The 21,661-nt window shown below is 29.8% G+C and overlaps 1 protein-coding gene across 6 annotated transcripts in view; it reads right to left on the reverse strand.

Annotated features, from left to right (window-relative positions):
- Positions 1-21,661, reverse strand: part of LOC142328271 (E3 ubiquitin-protein ligase RNF19A-like) — a 284,978-nt gene that overhangs the window by 86,876 nt on the left and 176,441 nt on the right. For all 6 annotated transcript variants that reach the window (XM_075371971.1, XM_075371980.1, XM_075371992.1 and 3 more), the window contains 3 exons: positions 12,583-12,668; positions 6,818-7,013; positions 1,139-1,253 (listed from right to left, as the gene is read on the reverse strand). In XM_075371971.1, the coding sequence (XP_075228086.1) occupies positions 1,139-1,253; positions 6,818-7,013; positions 12,583-12,668 (397 nt within the window). The remainder of the gene's footprint in view (positions 1-1,138; positions 1,254-6,817; positions 7,014-12,582; positions 12,669-21,661) is intronic.

The raw sequence follows: 21,661 nt of genomic DNA on the forward strand, positions 1-21,661 counted from the left end.
GTAAATGCAATCAACATTTAATAATTTTAAGAAACAGTAATTTTTGGACGTTGCAGTAATAATAATTACCAGGGTATGAAGATTACTGCTTTTATATTGCAAAAATTACTCCTGTAGAAGTCCTTTTTAATCATAATAAACCACAAGTAAGAAAAAAATCCTTCTACAGGCCTACTAAATTCCTTAACCTCTGAATTACAGTAGAATACAATCCGTTACTTACAGTTTGCCTGGTACACACACATTGCTGCTTGCTATTTGTTTGAGAAAAGTAATAGGAAGGGATCATTTCATAATTAATACACTGACAGGTAGCCAAGAATTTGTACTGAACAAACATAAAGTGATGGTTACTTTAAGCCTATATTATTTTAATCACTACTTTTGCAATATTAATTCCTACCTTACTCTTTTCTTCCTGTGTTTATCAGCAATGAACATCAAGAAGGATCTGTACTACGAATAATAAACAAAAGTAACTGAGGAAGAAAATAAACACTGTTGTTAAAAAGCAGTGTCCTGTATTTTTTTTACTTTTCTTTATAAAGATAAAATTAAACAGCTTACTTACATAAATAAGAATGGAATAATTAAAAGGTGTTCTCTTCTAATGAGTCTCTGATTTGAATAAATTAATGTTTTTAAAACTAAAATTTTTTGTTTGTTTGTAATGTCATTTTAAAAAAAGGTTCATTCTCTTTACTTTTTAAATGAGATTCCTAGCTCAATCAAATTTTAGAAGTAATAAACGAGTCTCACTGCATCTTTTTATGAAAACTCTTATCATGTTTTAATAAAATTAATTTTCTACTACATTTTAAAAACATAAATTAATATAGATCTGCCAAGTTTAATCATTGCCCTTTCCACAAAATAAGATTGGAACTCCTCTACACAGTAACCTTGGACTATGTATGCTAATATTTCAGTCATTATGTTAATCTACAGAATCATTATAGGTAATCTACAGAACTTCTCATGTCTATACACTTTTAGGAGTCCTTACATCAATACATTACCGTATTTTAACAAAGAAGCAAGAGGTTAAAATAGCACAGAAAAACTGGCTGAGAACAAATATAATTACATAAGATTTAGAAAGCCTCCAGAATTTACCTCAACCATAGTAATCACATACCTGCAGTCAGGTGCTGGGCACCAACGGGTATCTGGATCCACAGCTAACACCCTGCGTACCATAAAATCTTCATATTTTTCATACTGGAGTTTATCATTCAAAATCATACGGATGTCTACACAAAAAAAATAACAGTCATTAGAAGTGGTGTATTATAGTTATGAAGTGCAGTTATACTTTAAAATAACAGCAATAACTTAATATTAGTTAGGCTAACCTAATACTTCAAATTGGACATAAAGAATAGTTTATTCAGTAACCATTACTGAAATAAATAAATAATGAAATAAATAAAATGTTTAAACAAACATTTACAAAAAAAAAATCTACAACTGGATGCATATTTTATTATTAGACAATCATCAACAGTTGATACAGAGGAATTGGTAAAAGTAAATACAAATATTAAAATAAATAAATGAAATAAAAGAAACATAAGAAAATAAATAAATAAAACAAATTTTTTAGGTCTTCTGTAGATACAATGAACAAGTATCAATTTTTCTTTTAGTTCATCCTACACATTCCAAACTCTATTTGCAAGTAACTGCTCTTTCATCATGTTTAATTTTACCTAAATCATAGGTATGATTTACCTCTGATAACAGAGGTTATCTTCAACATTTAGCCATAGTAAGGGTAATGTAATGATTTCTAAGATTCTTTTACCAAGTTACTACACGTGGAGAATAGTGCAAATTTCTTTTTCATGCTGATATAAACAATCCTTCATCTCTGTTAACTTGAAAATATGGATATTTCACTGTCTTTATTTACCAATTCTTTTCTGTATGCTATACAGAATTTTAACTTTATGTTAAATGAATCGTTATTAAATTTTTAAAACCATTTCCGTGGCAGAGTGGTAGCGTCTCAGCCTTCATTCAGAGGTTCTGGATTCAAATCCCAGTCTGACATGGCATTTTTCATCCTAAAAAATTTCATTTCTATATTCCACATACAAGCTTCAAAGCTTCTATGTAATTTCACCAACTAAAATATAAATAAATATTATTTTTGTTTTCGTATGACAGAAACATGGGATAAGGCTCATTACCTGAGGATATGGATGAACTATAATTAATCTAGCTCTTATCTGTACTAGGGCAATAAATAAATACTTAATAGTTATGAGATTTTTTTTCTTTAAATTTGTATTAACTTTCTATTTATTTATAAATTAATAAATAAATGTTAGTATCTTTTATCAGTTTCACTATGAATATTGTATATTTTAAATCGATTTGAAGATGCCTCTGAAATTATAGTTTTAGATGACACAATCTGTATGAATTTAAACAAGATTTTTTTTAACAGAAAGTTGAAAAACTTTATAAGTGGTATCCTGACATCACTGAATGAACAACCTTGAAGTCTCACTTAGGTCTGTAAAATAGCTATGTGGACACTGAACAGAAAACAAGGTGCAGGAATTTCCTGCACCTGCAAAGATTAAGCAACTATGAACAGGGTGAATAAAATTTCAATTTGAGAAATTTATGATTGGAATAATCCACAAGCCTGCCTATCCATTAATTTTTTCAGCAAAAATATTTCCAACAAAACTTAATGCAAACAACCTGAACTTCCCAGAAATATCAAATACAATATTTTTAAAGATTGTAAAGTGTGTTTATTTTTACTTTAAAAAAAACATTCTCATGAAATTGGTGGATGTTGTAAGACATGCATTTTTAATAAGGTGCAGGAGAAAATGGTAACAAAATCTTTTAGATTTTGAAATTTTAATCTTTTTAGTGTTGATTTTTTAATCTTTTAGATGAAATATGTAAATTTCATCAATTACAAATACAATACCACAGAGTGTAAGAACATTTTGGTTGACGATGTTGCTTTAAAACCCTGGTGTTGGAAACCAAATTATTTCATATATGGGAAATGAAAATAGGTTTTCGAAAAGGGATGAATTGTGCTTCATGGGAAAGAAAGAAATAACAGACTACCACCAGGAGATTAATGTCAGACATTAAAAGGAATTATTTAGAAAGGTTGTAGCCATCATCCCAAAAATGTCTGCTAATGCAATCAATGAAGTGCCTTATAACACACAAAGGTAGGTTCAGAAACTATCCAACAGTGCATTGAACAGATAATAATGTAACTCCTTAGATACAGACAAGGAACATTTATCTACTTCCTGATGTAAATGATTTTAAATTTCTCACAAAAGCAATTTTGGACTGTGCTAAGCTTTATTTTGGACCTCCACAAAAAAAAACCAAACTTAATTAATTAAAAAGGAAAAAATATAGCTGCCAGCTGTAACTAATTTCAGCACTAACAAAAAAAAAAAAAAAAAAAAATTGCCAAAGAAAGCAAAACAAAAAAAAAAGAAAAGGAAATACGAAAGATGTGATGGGAATTTCTTTAAAGAAACCTTACATTCTATGACACTGACTTATAAAATACTAAAAAATTACATACATACATAAAAAATTGAAGATTATTACTGGGGAAAAAAGTAATTTCTTTGAAGAAATTCCAAAGGTCAGCCTCTAATTCAAAAATCAAATTTTGATTAATAATATTAAATTTAAATCTCTGATTCTGAAAGCACCTTGGAGAATGTAAAACTTCATAATAATGCCAAACTGAGTCAAGTAAGTAATTTACACAAATGAATAATCTGTACTGTGTATAATGCCCATAAAAAAAATAAATAAATAAATACATATGACTAATCCCAATTATTAATTAATTAAACAATTAATAACAACAGAGATAAGTTTAGTATTATTGTAATATTGGGTTTGAGTTGATATGAATGAATGGAGTTAACAATGCTACAGTGAGTTGTACTTTGGAACTGTTCTATCATTCAATAAGGAAGTTTCCTGTGCCTTTGTAGAAAAAATGTTTTTTCCTCAATTAAAGACTGAAGACCAAAATACTTTTGTAACAGATAAAAAAAAGTGTACACTTAATATGTTTTAACAAATATTATTTTCATCAATTTAGAATAACAATAATAACCCTTGTTCTGTATTTGTCATATAGATCTAAAGATAATATAGTTTAAAAAAGCTCAAAAATGGTTAAAGATATCTAAGTGAAATTTCAGAAATAATATCACAGAATGGCTTATCTTATGTAAAACTTTGATCACAACTGGTCTAGCAGTTTCTTTTTTGTTTTTTTTTTATTTAGTAACAAGCAACCAAAATAAAGTTATGTAATAGGCAGCTCAAAAAACAGTGCCCGTTTCCTTCTCATCAAACCTAACTTAAAAAATTAGTCAAATATCATCTATTTAAACAATAGCTCCCAAATTTGTTCAATTCTATGTGCACTTGCTGAATCCAGATTTTTCCAAGGTGCCCATCAAGTTCTAACAAGTACTCTACAAAATACCCAACAATTTTTTGCAAGGGTTACATAGAAATAAATAAAAAATACTTTATACCACAAAAATATAATTGAACAAATTCAATTAAATATAATAATTACTGGGATAGATACGCCTATTGATATTCACACATTTTCTTAAATCATACAATTAAAATGGTATGGCCACCCTCATTTCCCTCTCAATATTGGTTTTCAAGTGATACTTAGATTTTACCAACTGCCAAAAGATTATATATCCAAAAACCCAGCTTCCCATAAATATAAATCACAAATGGAATTAAAATTCTTAAGAGTTTTATCAATTAGGAGTAAATAGTCATCTTTTACTGACATTCAGAATTCAATGCATTTCATGCATTGAATTTGTTTTCAACATTATCAGACGACAATTCAATTAGATTCTCTTCTTCTGTAAAAGTAAACTTAAATGGAACAGCTGGCATTAAATGGATCTTGAATCCATGCAAATTTATTGACATCATTACTTTGAAAATATACGTCAAAGCAGGGATAACTGTTCTTTAAAAATGAAATGAGAAATCAGCTCCTTTGGAAGTGAAAAATTGTTGCAAAAAGGGAAAAATTTATTGCTCCATCTTCATTTTTCTTTTCCTTAGCTTTAGTTTTTTTATAAAATCTAAAATTTTACAATCGATTTTAAAAGGTACATGTTGCTTCCACGCACAGAAAGATTCAACGGATTCAGTTTTTCAAAAATATCATATAAATAATATACGTTTTACAAAAAAAATCTTCATTCACATAATGTTCAGTGTAATTGCACAATTCAGATATTCTGTAGGACTTGAATATTCTAACATGAGTGCTTCCTTGTAAATAACTCAGTGGATCCACAGTGTTTCAGTGGCTTTGCTTTCAATAAACACATGCGATTTCATAACAGCTGGATATATAATGAGCACCATCAGTACAGGCACCAATGCACTTAGTCCACTCTAAACAGTTTTTGGGTACAAAAGTATCAAGGATGTCCAACAAGTCTTGAGAGCCTTTGCACTTGTAATGGTACTTAGAGGTATTCTACAATGTTATTGTCATCTATTAACGGTAAATAGCAAATCAAGTGACCAACATTATTATTATTACTATTCTTATTATTATCTGTGGTCATTCAGCTGCAAATCAAATTCCTTCCCTTTTAATTTTCCAGTTATTTGTTGATCACTCAAATCCTACACTATGAGATGTGGAATACATTACTGGTATTGACACCTACTAAAAAGATTATCCTTTTTTTTTATTTAACTCTTTAGCTTCCCAGCTAGTCACAAGATATATTATCTATGCTGAAATGAGTTCTGTGGTACCAAAACTTTTATACACAGAAATAAAACCAACATCCAGATAGCTGTCATCATATTTTCTATTTTCACACTGCTTCAAACTCTTGCTGATGATATGACCTCTTCATTTTCATTATCACAATGCTAATTGAGGTTAACTAAAAACCAGTCAATTTTCAAAAAAAGGAAAAATATTTCAAAAACTGTACTACAATCATTAAAGAATACTTCAATACTAGAACTGTAAGAAACCAACATTTAATTACGTATGAATACAAAGTAATAGAAAATTTGAGAAACTACTAAAACAATCGATAGACTAATATTACAATAACTAATAACCATTTATAGGAGCTTCTGCAACCACTGTTCTAAAAGTTCATGAAATTTATTTTGAAATTGGCTGGACAGTTTTATTTTTGTAACTCTAACTCAAATACACATACTTTCTGCCCCAAGAGGAGTCAGTCAGTTAACAATGGATATGGGAAATAATACATGATATATTCCCAGTAAATAAGTTGATATAAGTTGGTGCTAACTCACTAGCACCTGTCCCAAATTTATGTAATTAAGCAAATGCTGAAGTGAATAATTAAATTCTTAATTCTCCTCAGTTTACAATGTTTCATTAATAGTTTTATTTTATTACATTTTTTTCTTTTAATTTAAAAATTGAACAGGCTGTGGAATTATAAGAAGTATCATTAAAGCACCTCTAAAACATGATACAAATGTAATAAATAAAAAATAAAACACAATGTAATACGTGTTTGACACGTAAATATTCACAAATTTTTTGAACTGAATTTAGCTTACTCCTTTGAATACCACCACCAAAAAAACATTTGAAAGGAATCTATATGGTTATGAAAGAAAGTAGTTTCAGCTAGCTGATAAAATCAATAAATCAGCAAATAAACAAGGTAAGCATTAAAAAAAAGAAACTACTTATAATGATGATTAAAAAATTAACTAACATAAAATTACCTCAATTAGGACTTACCATTAGGATGCATTGGTTCTGAACACTCAGGGCAAGCTACACTAATTCGTGATTCTGAGATTTCTATGCGAAGGTACTGTTGGAAGCAGTCATAACAAGATCGATGCGGGCAAGTGCATAATTTTGGAAAGTATTCGCTAGGGAGTTCAGCAAGACACAATGGGCATTCCACCAGTCCCACATCTCCACTATCACTCTTAAAAAAAAAAAAAAATACTTTATAGCCTAAGTTAAACAAAGCAGAGATATTTCACATACCATACCAGATAGCTACTCTCAATTTTTGCAAGAAACTTAATCATGTAAACACATCATTACCATATAAATTTAACAACAATTATCAGACTATTTTTTATCACAGTTAATGAACTTAAGTAACTCAAACATAGTAATTAGTAATGACACACTCAATATTAATGTAAATGAGTGCTGTTATCTATTTTCACTTTAAAGAAGAACAGCAAGTTAAAGAAACTCATTACATAAATCCTAGAGGCTTCTATATCTGGAGATTTATTAAGCAAATTACTCAAATTCAAACAACCACTACAGATAAAATACGTGCTTTTTCCAGTAGTTTACTATCTCTTTGAAAATATTATTTTTTTTTTTTTTGGACAACCGAGCCTAGTAATTGCAAGGATTCTAAAATGTTTTTGTATTTTAATGAACTTCTGGCTTGAACTTAATCGGTTATACATTTTAGAACATCTAGAAGTACTTCTTTCATTTGCCAATAAATGTCTTTTCTACTGAAACCTGACATTATTTATCAATAGAGAGGAAAAAAAATTAAAAATGAAGTATAAGTAAAACTCTACCTAACTAACTGAGACCCTAAAATAAAAACATTCACATCATATACATGCGATTGCCTCTGTTGCAATGAGATTACTGAATGAACAATTATTCTAAACTGTATTTTATAAAACTTTCCCAGAAATATTTAAAAAATAGTATATTTGTAAAACAATGAATAAAATTTACTGCTATAAGACAATGAATCATTAAATACAGAAGACAATGATTGAACGTGTTACAGTTGCATTTGTTGCTGACTACACTCACACGCATGCACACGTTTAGATTAAATAAGCTGCTAGTATACGATTAGAAATAGATTTAAAATTTTTCACCCATTTTCTTTATCCACTATGAATAATGTACACTATGAGTATTTTTTTGCACTCTACGTTGAACTATGTAATATAAAAATTAATGGCAAAAGTTTTTTGCTCACAACATGGATTATTCATGACATTACAATAAAAATTTCTTCCGCTGAACATCTTTTCTTTCATTAAAATTATAATAGACTCATGCATATTATTAGATAATTCCAATTTAACTTACATGGAAAAAACATTTAATACACAACTTTTAAAACATTTCTGTTAATACTTTTTAGATGATAATAAAATAACAATTTAAATCATATAGCCTTATATTTTTTAAATATATTTACAGAAATATAATCCAGAAAGTAATTTGGACATTTGAGAAACAAATTAAATAAACAGAGTAAACCACATAAAAAAAATATAAATATAGTCTTAGTAAGTCAATGAAATCCAAAACAGCTTCTAAACAGAATGAACTGCTCATGTTAGAACATGGAAAACAGGTAACAGGTATTAAACCTAATGTGAATAATGAAGTTATGTACTCAGGATAACAGATTTCACATCTAAAAGGTTTCGTACACCTTTTATGATGTCAATTCAATCAGTGACAGGAGAGCCATTTGACCTTTCAAACATAAAACTTGTTAAATGGCAAAGTTTATAGGTTAAAGAGAGTTTAAATAAAAATTACTGATTTCTTTTTAGATGCTGTTTGAATGTTAAGTCATCATCATAAACTAATTAATGATTTTGGATTTGAAAATAGACACTTTGCAAGAGGTGACTGTATTATGGCTGTTATTATGGAAATGACACAATTCTTATCTTAGGAGGTGTTTCAAATATCTACTGCTTTTGGGTTCTGATTATAAGAAAAATTATTTCAAAAAATTGAAAAACAAAACTAAAGATAATACAATATATTTTTAAAATGGTACCAAAACTAACATTTTGATTTACGTTTTTCTTAACAGTAGATATTCTCTACAAGAAAAAACCTCATTGAGTGATCTTAATAAACGGTAAAATAATTACAATATTGAAATTGATAAAAATTAGGTTACTGAAGGCTTTTTATTTAAACCAAAAAAAATCACATAAATAACATTTTTGTATAACCCAACCATTACTTGTAAATTAGCTTCACCAGTTGTGGTTTACAGACTAATCAAACATGAAACTGTTTTCTTCTTTAAATTAATAGAAGGTGGAAATATTACCTGACTGTCAGGATTTGACCTGAGTGAATAACATTTGAAATATTCATGTGTATTACATTTATTAATCTATGACCAGTTTATAATTCTTAATATCAATACAATAGCTCCTTTGTTAAGCTACAGACAATGTAGGTGCATTCATGTAGTTTTAAGAAGTTCAAACAATCTTTTACATCTCAACGAACTATCCTCTACTACGTTAAGCTAGAGTTGAGATGTGTCCTGTCATTTTGATTATAATTAATTTATTCTTTCATAGCATTTGTTAAACCGAAATTAAATTCCATTATATGTACATCCTGACACCTTGCAACCAGTATCACTTTCCAAAATAAGATTTACTTATGAACCTTTTGACATAATTATCAAATATTTGAATTAAACATAAAAACATAAAGGCTGATGTAAGAATAAATTTGGTAAAAAACATTTTGCCACCAGCTGGTAAATTATTTTGCATCAGATACTTCGGCAGATGGATGATCAATACAACAGCGAGTGTTGATAATTCTGATGCCTCATTATAAAGAAGAAGATAAAAGGGATAAATAAATAAGAAATCACTAAGATGTTGTTTTTATATGAGTTACTTATGTTGCAGAAGCATAATAATATTTGAAAAGAATACGTTCATGTTGAAACAAATAAATAAAATGTAATAATGAGCAAGGCCATGCTTTTAAAATCTTATTTTATACATACATAAGTTTATATTTTATTTTTTTTACGATATCTTTTTTCAAGTCTGAGTTTCAATTTTAAAAAAAGCATGTGTTGCTATGGGTTGTACACGTGTTGTGTATGGGCGATTAGCCTAGATATTCATTGATTATCTAAACTTTAAATCTTAAACATAGATATTAAACACATTACGTTTAAGGAATTAAAGATAGGTTATTTAAGATATTAGGTTTTCGTGTGGTAAACAAAGCAATCCACAAAACATTGTCAAAAAAAGTCAGTCCACTGATGATTGCATAAAAATGTTAAAATTTATCACATTTAACAAACATGCAAACAACTGCATTTAGAAGCAGAATGTTCTGTAAACTCCTTGGTACATAAATAGTTGAAATAATTTCTAGGACACATGCTCTGATATAAAATAAAATATGCTAACAAGTATTCTGTACATACTGCTTTTGATTTTTATGGAAGTACTATCTTTGAGCCTCTCTATACAATAATGTTGGTCAGTTAAATGCTGCAGATATATTGAGAACAATTTTTCAACAGATAATGTATTAAATCTATTAATTTAAAATTCTTTCTAACACATAGAACTTCATTTATCCTAACTGAAAGCAAATGTGTGAGTCAAGGAAGGCCTGGATTGCTTTACAACCGTAAAGATTTTCACCTATGTAGTTAGCAAATCACAATATCTTGATTTTTGGACTGAGAGGAAGCAACAACAGACTGTTTTGTTACCACTGAGTGTTTTTGGTCACCACGAACTGACCATCTTTGACAAAGTACAATCTGAAAACATTCAGTTCTAGAAAATAATAATAATCATATCATTCAAATTAGACACGAGAATTATTTTCGTGCATCAATCATAATACAGTTGGTCTACAAAAAATGACTGTATGTTTCTACTTGGGAAACAAAATAAAAAGTTGTGGTTATTAAGTACAAATTAAGTAAAATAATATAAAATATTTCAAACCGAAACCAAATACCTGTGGGTCAATCCATTTGAAGTGTCCCAAAAAACATAAGCTGGTTGCTTGACCAATTCAAAAAAAAATTTTAACTTATCCACTTATTTCCTACATGTTTCCGGATCTTAAAACTATTTATTTTTTTTCTCCATCTTTTATTTAAGCAGTTTACCTGTGGCAGCCATTTTTGTTACGGTGTGCATACCTATTTTTGTGATTGTAAGGATTTATGGAAAAAATAATAACTAAAAAACTATTGGTCCTGGAAGGATGAAACAAAAAGCAATTTAATCATATTTTCTAAAGGTAAAAGATTGGTCCAGTGGTTTATTTACCTATCTCTCTTCTTTTTATGAGAAAATTACCAATAAAGTTGTACATGAAAGACGGTGAAATTTCATTTTTGGTTTTTTTTCTCAAGAGGCAGGGATTGATACACAGTTTAAGCTATTTTTTTATATGTAGGTATATGTTAGTAGTTTTACCATAAATAATATTAATGGTGATATACTTATCCCTAAATGTTTATGAATTTTTGAAAACTAATTTTTTTTGTAAAAATTCAAATTTTAGTTTCAAATAACTCTGATGGAGCTGGTGATAAAAATCTAAATTTGCACAACTTACAGTGTTTTTGTAGATGTTTATGGCAAAAAAAGTTTCTTGTATATTGTACTAATAAAAAAGTTATAACCTCTCAAAAATCATGAAAAACCTGTTAAAAGTGATACCATTTTGACTTACTAAGTGCTCCAAGGGGGTTATATCCCCCCATCACCATTAATAGGGGTAAGTATATCACCATTAATATTATTTATGGTAGAACTACTAACATGTAAAAAAATAAACCTACATGTAAAAAAATAACTTCTGTATATGCAATCCCTGCCACTTGAAAAAAATTACCAAAAGTGAAATTTCACTGTTTTTCATGTTCAACTTTATTGGTAATTTTCTTATAAAAAGAAGAGAGATAGGTAAATAAACCACTGGACCAATTGTTTACCTGGAGAAAATATGAATAAATTTATTTTTGTTTCATCCTTCTAAGAACAATAGATTTTTAGTTATAATTTTTTCCATAAACTCTTTCAATCAAGAAATGGTATGCACACCATAACAAAAATGGCTACTACAGGTAAACTGCTTAAGTAAAAAATGAAAAAAAAAAATATATAGTTTAAGGTCCTGAGACAAGTAGGAAACAAATGGGTAAGTTAATTTTTTTTGAATTGGTCAAGCAACCACCTTTCGGTCACTTCAAATGGATTGACCCTTATAGCAATATACTCCTATACAATAACACAAGTCCATAGAACATCTTTGTAGAGTAATACAATTATATATATTACAGTTCATAATTATATTCCAATGCAAGAATTTATATATATTTATAATATTACAGTAATTCAATACTTGTTAATTGAAGAAAGCTCTGGGAAGACAGGATACCATATCACTGTGCTTCTACAACTCCCTGTGTACAGAAATGTTTTTTAAACAACTGTAAAGCAGATTATATTTGAAAAAAAAACAGTCTGAATATTTAATCTCTCACTCAGTGCAAGTGACAATCCATGGCATGAATGGAATTAAAAGAATGTAATCCCAGCAGGGCAAAAAAAAATCGAGAAACTGCCAATAAAAAATAAGAACAGACAAAAAAATCTGAATGGTAATTTCCAAAATGTTTAGGAGTTAAACCAGAATTAAAAAAAAAATTATGATCTCAATATTAAATTTATTTAACCTACCTTGCTGACAGATACTTTGCTTGAAGTACGAGGTAGATCTCCTCTCTCTGCATCCTTAGACTGTCCTACACAAGCTTCTCGACTGCCTGTTCAAACAAAAACTAAATAATAATTTATATTAAGGAATTTTACTAATTACCAAGAGCTAACAGGGCCACTGAACTGTGTATGCACGCACACACAAAAAAAACCTTTATTTATTTCTTTACAACAGTTAGTTCTGTACAGAGAAATCAAATATACATTAAGCATTTGCTTTTACAGTAAAACAGACTTCAAAAAGGCACTGTGTGCAAAAAATGGGTAAGATCAAGATTCCTGGTAAATTTTTGTAATATGGGTATAAGGGGGGAGGTGGAGCATCAATAGGCAAAACCCACATAATTACACAGAATTTACACAAAACATCAACCAATTTTTGAAGAGAAAAAAAAGGACCCAATTATAACAAAAATAAGATAAATTAATGAATGAAGATGAAGAAACAAATATAAAAATAAAATATAAATCCTACATTGAGATATCTTCCTTCATACACTCGAACCAAATCATTTGATTTTGGTCTACATAGGTTTAACAGATTTATGCCAATTAAAATATTTATTTAATTTTAGTGGTATTAAACATAACAGTTATCACCCATTAATTGCAAAAAGAATTTGTCTGGCAAAATAGACACTGAGCAGTAAAATTTTTACTTCAGTGATAACAGTACAGGAAAAAATCTAATAACCATCAAAGTTTTTATGAAATTCTTAAATATGTATATATTTATAAAATCAAAAACGTCAGACCAACATTGTTGGTCAGAGCTTTCAAGTCTATAATAAGCCCCGCAATAAGCAGGATAATTTAGTAGGAATTGATTGGGGTGAAGAATCCTACCCAATCTATAAGAACCCCTTTATTATGGGCCTGAAAACTGTATAGTTCAGTAAAAAGTCACAAACTTTTTTTTTAAATCACGTTATTACTTTTAAAATGAATTTCCGATCTGATAAAATTGACCGATTTATGCCTCCCCCAAGCACCAAGTAATTATTTAAATTCATATAAACATAAATTTAAATATTTTGCTCTTACAAAATTTAAAAAAAATCTATACCAATTTTATTGTTTTAGAATAAAAACTGAAATACTTTCTTTGTAATTGTTATATGTGCTCTTAATATTGTACACAGTTTTGAGATAGACAATCTGACTGATTTAGTTAAGGAACAGAAACAACTACATATAACATTTTGTCCATCATTATGAAATAAACATTGATGATGCAAAGAATACCATGATTCTATTATTGAATACTACACAGAAAAGATGGCTAAAATGTAATTAAATATGATAAACTGCATTAAAATTGAACATTAAAATATTGGGATACTCATTTATTTGTATTTACACTGCATCATTTTAACAGCATTGCCGTAAGCTGGAAATGTACTGCTATCTTATACTATTAATTGTTGACTTTAATGTGGCTAGTGTAAATTGAACTGACCATTCCTGCCACAGAAAAGCTCAACTTTATTCAAGAAAGAAAGCGTCTGTGATTTTTAATTTTATAGATAATCTATGTTTAGATCAATTCAACAGTTTCATCTCGAGAGGTGAATCGTCCATTTTGGATTTGGTTTTATCAAATGCTGATGTGGTCAAGAAAAAAACTGACCATCTAGTTGTCCCTGATACTAATCATGAACTGTTTGTTATATTTGTTGCTGCCAACTAGGTTATCACGCCCAGCACTGTGAATCGAATGTTTGATTTCCGGAGAGGAGACTACTTTGGGCTAAACAATGCTATTAAGGAGAGTGACTATGGTGCTATTTAAGCTTCTTTAAGTGCAGAAGAGACAGCTTGCATATATAATGAAATTTTGTCAACCTCTGTCGCCAGTGAGGTACCCTTAAAAAAAAGGCGAATAGTAAATATTATTGGTTTTCTCCCAAGCTAATGCTTTATGTAAAAAAAATTAAACCTGTAGAAAATTAAAAAAAAATCAAGTTTGCCTATACAATATGACAACTTTCTGGAGTTAAGAAGAAAAGCACAGATATAAGATTAGGAGGACATAGTTAGCAATGAGGACAAAGTGCTGGCTAAGCTAATGAACATTTCCACATATGTAAAATCCTTTTTGAATAATTCCAGTGTTGTACATTCTATTACTATACGAGGTAATGTTTTTATGGACACTAAAGACCTCTGCAAGGAATTTGGTAAATACTTCCAGTCAATTTATCTGTCTACCAACTATGCAATTCTTCAGTAGGTTATAACGAGGTAATGAAAAAAGATTATTCTACTGGTAATACAGGCATTCCTTTTGTTACAGAAAGTGACATCATTAAAGCTACTGCAGCACTGAGGCCGCATTCTGTGGCTGGCATTGATGGAATATCTCAATTATATTGAAAGGTATTACAGTAATCATTTCACCATGCCTTGCTTTGATATATAATCTAAGTTATAGTCTAAGTAAAATTTTATATCTGAATCTTGATATAATCTAAGCAAAATCTTCTGATTTCCCGGATTGCTGGAAAACTGAACTAGTACGACCGATTTCAAAAAAGGCAACTTACATGATGTAACAAATTACAGACCAATCCTGTGCTGAATTCAGTTGCACAGGTCTTCAAGAAAATTGTTGTAACTTTATGGGATTCTACACAATGCTACTGATCCACACCGACGTGGTTTAATGGCCCGAAGATCTACAGCCACAAATCTGAATGAGATAATGTCACTTGTAGTCCCTGAAGTTGAGAATAGAGGAAGGTCGACATTACATAATTCGATTTTTAGAATGCGTTTGACTCACGATACTGTTGGATACATGTATGGAATTACTGATACTATGCTAATATGGTTACATTCCTACCAAACCAATAGGCCTTTCCAAGTCAAGGTCGCAGAAGTTTCAAACAATATGTCACAACATCTGGTATTTCGCAATACATTTATTCTAACATCTTGCTTTTGCTGATGAAACTATAATTAATTACTTTAACAGCATTGCTTGTAAGTTGGAAATGGACTGCTATCGTATACTATTAATTGGTGATTTTAATGTGGCTGGTGTAAATTGAACTGACCATTCCTGGCACAGAAAAGCTCAATTTTATTCAAGAAAGAAACCTCCTTTATTATTCTATTGTCCCCAAATCAATGACATAAATAAATTATTTATTTATGATGTCAATTTTTTCTGGTCTTGTATTGTAATTACTTCAGGTATAAAATATGAGATCAGCAACCTGATCTCACGTACTCAATCCTTAACTTCTTGCAATGGTGAATAATTACGGTGATTTTGTTGTGCTACAAACAGATATCAACCAGATACACAACTGGTAAACTGCAAATTATATGGCATTAAATTTAGACAACAATGAGGTTACAACGTTTTCACAAGAAATCACAATAGCTAACAAACAATATAAGAACTCTGATATAAGCATAAATCACAAACTAGTGTGTGACTTGGATGTATATTTTGATTGGAAATTACTTTTTAACATTATGTTGACAAGATTTTTGCCAAATCAAGAAAGCATCTTAGGTTATTGTTTTGGGTTGGCCGTTCCTTCCAATCCGTGAACACCATCTTATGCTTATATCTATCTCACAATCATTCGACAGGTGCTTGAGTACTGCTCTACAATTTGGAATTACAAGAGGGATGGCACCAATGACAAAACTGAAGCAGTCCAGAGAAAACTGTTTTCCAATATGCACTGTCATGGTCTTACTGAGCATTTTCCATCCTATGAGGACGGTTAACAGATGGTACAGAATCATGACTCTTACGGCAAGAAGAGCTTCAGGATGTGATGTTCTACCTATAAGGCCTGAAATAGATAATTCCAGCATTGGTTGCAGGGTGCCTCATATGGCTTACAGAAGATTCAATTTATTCCATTATATTCAGCATAGCATTATATTCGGCTAGGTCTCCTTCAGTGAAGATGTTTAGAATCACTTAACAGTCTACAATGAAACTGACCCCTTTTGTAATAATAATGGTGTCTTCAAGAGAATAGAATCTCAACTCACTGACTCTGATTTATGATTTGGATGTTCAGTTATATGGGAAGTTTAATTACCATTTTGTTTTCATATTTTATAAAAATCAATATAACTGTATGGAACTATTACAATATGTAAAAGAACTGATGTTTTCTGTGTTAGGACAATATACCAAGGTATTGATTGTTACTGTTCTATTGTCCCAAAATCAATGAAATAAATAATTTATAAATATTTATTTATGATTTTAATTTTTTCTGTTTATCTTGTATCATAATTACTTCAGGTATAAAATATGAGATCAGCAGCCTGATCTCAAGTAGTCCTTTATTCACACATTCCTGTTACCAAGGAAAATACTCTAGATATTACACATATTGTCACTCACAAAATTTAAGTTAATAATTAAAATAATAAACTGTTACACGACTTAAAACGTTCACAAATAAAAAATATTTTCAGAACAGAATCTTTAGAAAATAAATTTTTAATAAAAACAGTCCTTAATTCCTTTGAATTAATGGTTTTATTAATTACCAGCAATGGATAAAATAATCGATGAAAAAATTAAATTTACGACTTAAATGGACAATTAGGTTTATTTGATATTTTATTTCAAATAAATAAATACTTTTATTTTTTTATTTTATATTGGTGATATTTACAAAATTTGCTTTTATATACTGGAGATATTGCTACATTAAGATTTTTATGTAAAATTAATCTAATAAAATAAAATAACAAAAAAAAAATATCATAATATCTTAATTAAATATCATTAAGTTCATACGATAAAATGGTGAAATACTATAGATACATAGTTTTCTCTTTAGGTTATGAAAAGTTTTGATTCTATGTTTAAAAATTCCAGTGTAATACACAGTTAACAATTTTATTTTAAGGCATTTCAACTTTTCAGAGAGTATTAGTATCTTATGATCATTAAAAAATATTTAATAACTAGTCTGTCCAGCCAGAGCTCTGCCTCCTAGAACTGCTTGTGAGAATTATAATGATAAATAAAAATTAAAGCCTGTTCAATTTACTAATACTTTCAGCGTATTGTAACTTTTTTCAGAGCAACAGCTTGGTCAGTACAGGCCCCGAAGTTTGAGCGGTCTGAAGAATGTGAGTTTCAAAATTGTCAGCTTAAAAATAATAATTATAGCTGGTTACCCATCCTTTGTACAAATAGAAATGTATTTGCCCAGTTCTTAGCGGTTTTTTTTTTGTAACCAGAGAGAGATGCAGCCAGTCGCATCTTATATATAGTAAAAATGGCAGTAGCTGGGTTGGTTGAGCCGCCAAGCTGTACACCGTCGCACCCTTAAAAACTCCAAATTCAACCTAACCTGAAAATGGTTTTTAGATATTTAAATGAAGAGTATTTGCAAGCCTCAATCTAGAGAATATCTCGTTCAGTAAGTCGGAAATGTGAAAAATTTTCAATCACAGTTCATATATTTTTTACCTTTCTTCACCCATCTCAAGGTCGAATTTGGAAAAATTAAAAAATCGGTTTTTAGTTATTCTCATAAAGATTACACGCAACGAAATTCAAGTTGATACCTTCATTTGTTACTGAGAAATTAAAAAAATAGTAAAATTATATTATACTACAAAAAATTATCAAATTCAATGATACTCCATTTTAACCCTTTATAAACTCGGAATTTCAAAAACTCCTTTCTTAGTATGCACTAACATCGTAAGAAGAACGTGTATACAAATATTCATCAGTTTATCTTATTAGTGTTTGCTGGGCATTGATTATTAATTAATCAGTCAGCTGTTGTTTTATAGGTAAAGATACAAAGTCAATAAATTTGTCACTTGAAGATATCAGGAGTTAAAAAGAAAGACTTCCCCCCAAATACGTAACTCCATCAAACAATATGTTCGTCCGAATGAATTCGCTTTATTCCGAAAAAATATTGCTGAGTATCGGCTGATTGGTATTGCTTTAATGAATCCATATAAGTTTTCAAATGAAAAGTATTTTAATATTTAAACAAAAAATGACGAAGGTGTGCGTGTGCGAGTGTGCGTTTATGGAAATTCCAACATTACTGCATGTGATTATCATATGTTTGTGACAGTGATGTTATCATTAACATTAATAGATAAAACACCGTGTATACCCATGTAAGACGGGTACCCAAGTTTGAGATATTGAAAAAAGTAAAAGATATAGTTACTTTTTTCCATTTTATTAACAGAATCACCTTTGAAGATTGAACGTGTATAACGGTGTTTATTTATTTGCATAATGTCAGTGAATCAGTTCATACTATAAATATTCAGTTAAAAGCATAAAAATTAAAGTAGGCATTTATCTTAATTACTGTATCAGCGCTCAAAGTTTCCGTCACCGTAGAATTTCAGTTACCTTCGAAATCACTTAACCACATATAATCGCCCACACTTCCATCGAGAGCGTTCAAATTTATTTCTTGGGCGATTTCTTAAGTAAATTATTCGGTATTTCTCAGTAAGCCGCAATAATTCACTCAAAAATATGTATCAAAGAAGGTTTCTTAATTTTAATAGAAGTATAGTCTCGTGTATCGTGTTGGCCATGCAGTTGGTGTAGTGTTTACGGAGTTTGGTTTTAAATTGTCGGTTTACGTAGATATCTAGAGGCTGAAGAATAGATGTCATTCCACCAGTAATATAATAATCTTATCACACTTTCCAGCAATCAGTCTTCCCTTTACACCACCGGTATGACCCCTAAAACTGTCCGTTACAAGTACGGAAGGTTTGCGTAATAAAGCGCCTGGGCCACGCTCCCAGATGCATTTAATCCATTCCGGTACAACCATCCCTTTTTGTGCTTGTATATCAACAAAGGGTGTACATTTTTAACTTTTCAGTAGATGTTTTCTATTAAAGATTACATAAGGGGGTAATTTTTCCCATCCGAAAGTATTGTCAGCATCACTGAGTAAATTTTTCGTAACTGGGAGTCCATATCTGAACGCTCTTTGCACCTACACTTTTAGTTGTTGATGTCATTTAAAAGTCACTGGTTGGCATTCCCAATTTTATCTAGAGAATAACTGTTCCTTTTTCATAAATTTATGAGATATCTTTAAAATTTTGTCAGTTTACCTTCGTTGTTTGCAGCCACGGTACTGTTGACGTCCTTCTTCAAATAGAAAAACTATATCGGTAAAGAAATCGACGTACCCAGTTAAAACTAGCTTTAAATTCATTCCTATCGACATTTAATCCATCGGCGACTCCAGGGCTTTCACCCGACACATTTGTGTTAAAATCGCGTATCCAAAACGATCAAAACTCAATATATGCGTTACAGGTTTTCTTCTATTTCCGGATATTTCGCGTTTTTCCGCCGAAACTTTCTCTTGTTATTGGTTACGAGAAATTGGTTTTCTTTCTTCACCACTCACTTGTAAGACTCTTCTATATAAAATCGTTTGCTTGTTGCATCCATTCCACGATCCTTTACGTAAACAACAATACAACCTTTCTGCAACAGTGAATGAACGCAGTTTTTTTTTTTTTTACTCGTTTTGTCGTTCTACTATACACAAAAACTTCACGTACTGAACGATATTTCTAACAATGAAAACTGTTCATAAAAAGATCGATAAAAATATTTTCGTATGTAATGATAATAGCTAGGTGTGAGAAAAATTCAAAGGTAACTTCAGATAAGTCTGACCCCGTGTCGTAGATAACAGTTAAATGTTTAATACAAGTAGTGAAACCTTCAAAAAACGTACGACGCGGAGGCTATTTTTGCAACCGTCATTCGGGACAAAATGGTGCGCCTAATACATGGTTGTGTACGCTAAATAAATAAAGAGTAAAATAACAAAGAGAAAAACGTTATCTGAAAGAAAATTTCGAGATTAATTTGCTAAACCCTATTATAAAAATAAAAGAATTACTTTAAAATAAAATACGACTAACCAAATCATTAATGAACCGACAAAGTAACAACATGGTGTGAAACAATAAAAATACAATCATAAAAAAAAGTTAAAAGTTAAAAAAGTTAACTGATAGCACATAAAAACGCTATCAGTTCTAAGAATAAATAACAAAATTATTTATTTACAGCGCTACTTTCACGGAACAGGTCTAATTTACTTCAAAATAATTTTTCTTAAAATCAAAGAAACTCCACGTACTTAACTTTCTTTCGATAACGCTGTATCCTTCAACACTCCTATTCATCGATACAATCACCTTGCCCTCAATAAATCTTTTATTAACTTTTTCTACTTCAGATTCGCATGGCACGACTATTTATATTTACTACAGTAAAATTACTTTAGAATATACTTAGTAATCATTAACTTAATTTAAGCTAATGACCTCTACATACGTGTGTGATAAATAAAACTTGTTAATGAAAATAAGAGTTAAATATATATAAGAAAAAGCTGTTAGATTAAAAAAAGGCTATTTTATAGCTTCACAATAATTACAGTGTTATTATAATAACCGGTTAAGTTATCAAAAATGAATCTTGAGATACTGATTAAACACAATATTAAAGTACACTATGTACTGATAAACGACGAAAATTTGTATATTACAGAATGAAATGGTCTGATATTTTAATTAAAGGTCAATCTCAGGCACTGAAAACTAGCTAGTGTTTTATGCAATACGTAGGACACCGCCTAACATCAGCACCATTACATTTTCAATATTAGAATAAAAATAGGACAAACGATATTATTTACTTTTGTTACGGCAGGTCGTCGGTTAGAAAGAGGGACGGGTACAAATGACCGACCGTACGGATGAAAATAATGGGAAATGTCAGATGCGGCTCAAACACATTACATTAAAACCTTTCTGCGAACCTACGTTCATCCGTTCCACATTATAAGTGTTCCTTTATTCAAATGAGATGAACTAAAACTTTCATTTTCACCGTATTACACGAAACACAGATTAATATTGTGGGTGTAAGCATTATAATCTAATATAACTCTTAAAAAAAAAAACAGGAGTATACAATAAAAACAGGAGTAAACAATTTAGAGATTTATATAACTGATAC

Source organism: Lycorma delicatula, chromosome 1 (assembly GCF_047948215.1).
Source record: "Lycorma delicatula isolate Av1 chromosome 1, ASM4794821v1, whole genome shotgun sequence".
NCBI lineage: Eukaryota > Metazoa > Arthropoda > Insecta > Hemiptera > Fulgoridae > Lycorma > Lycorma delicatula.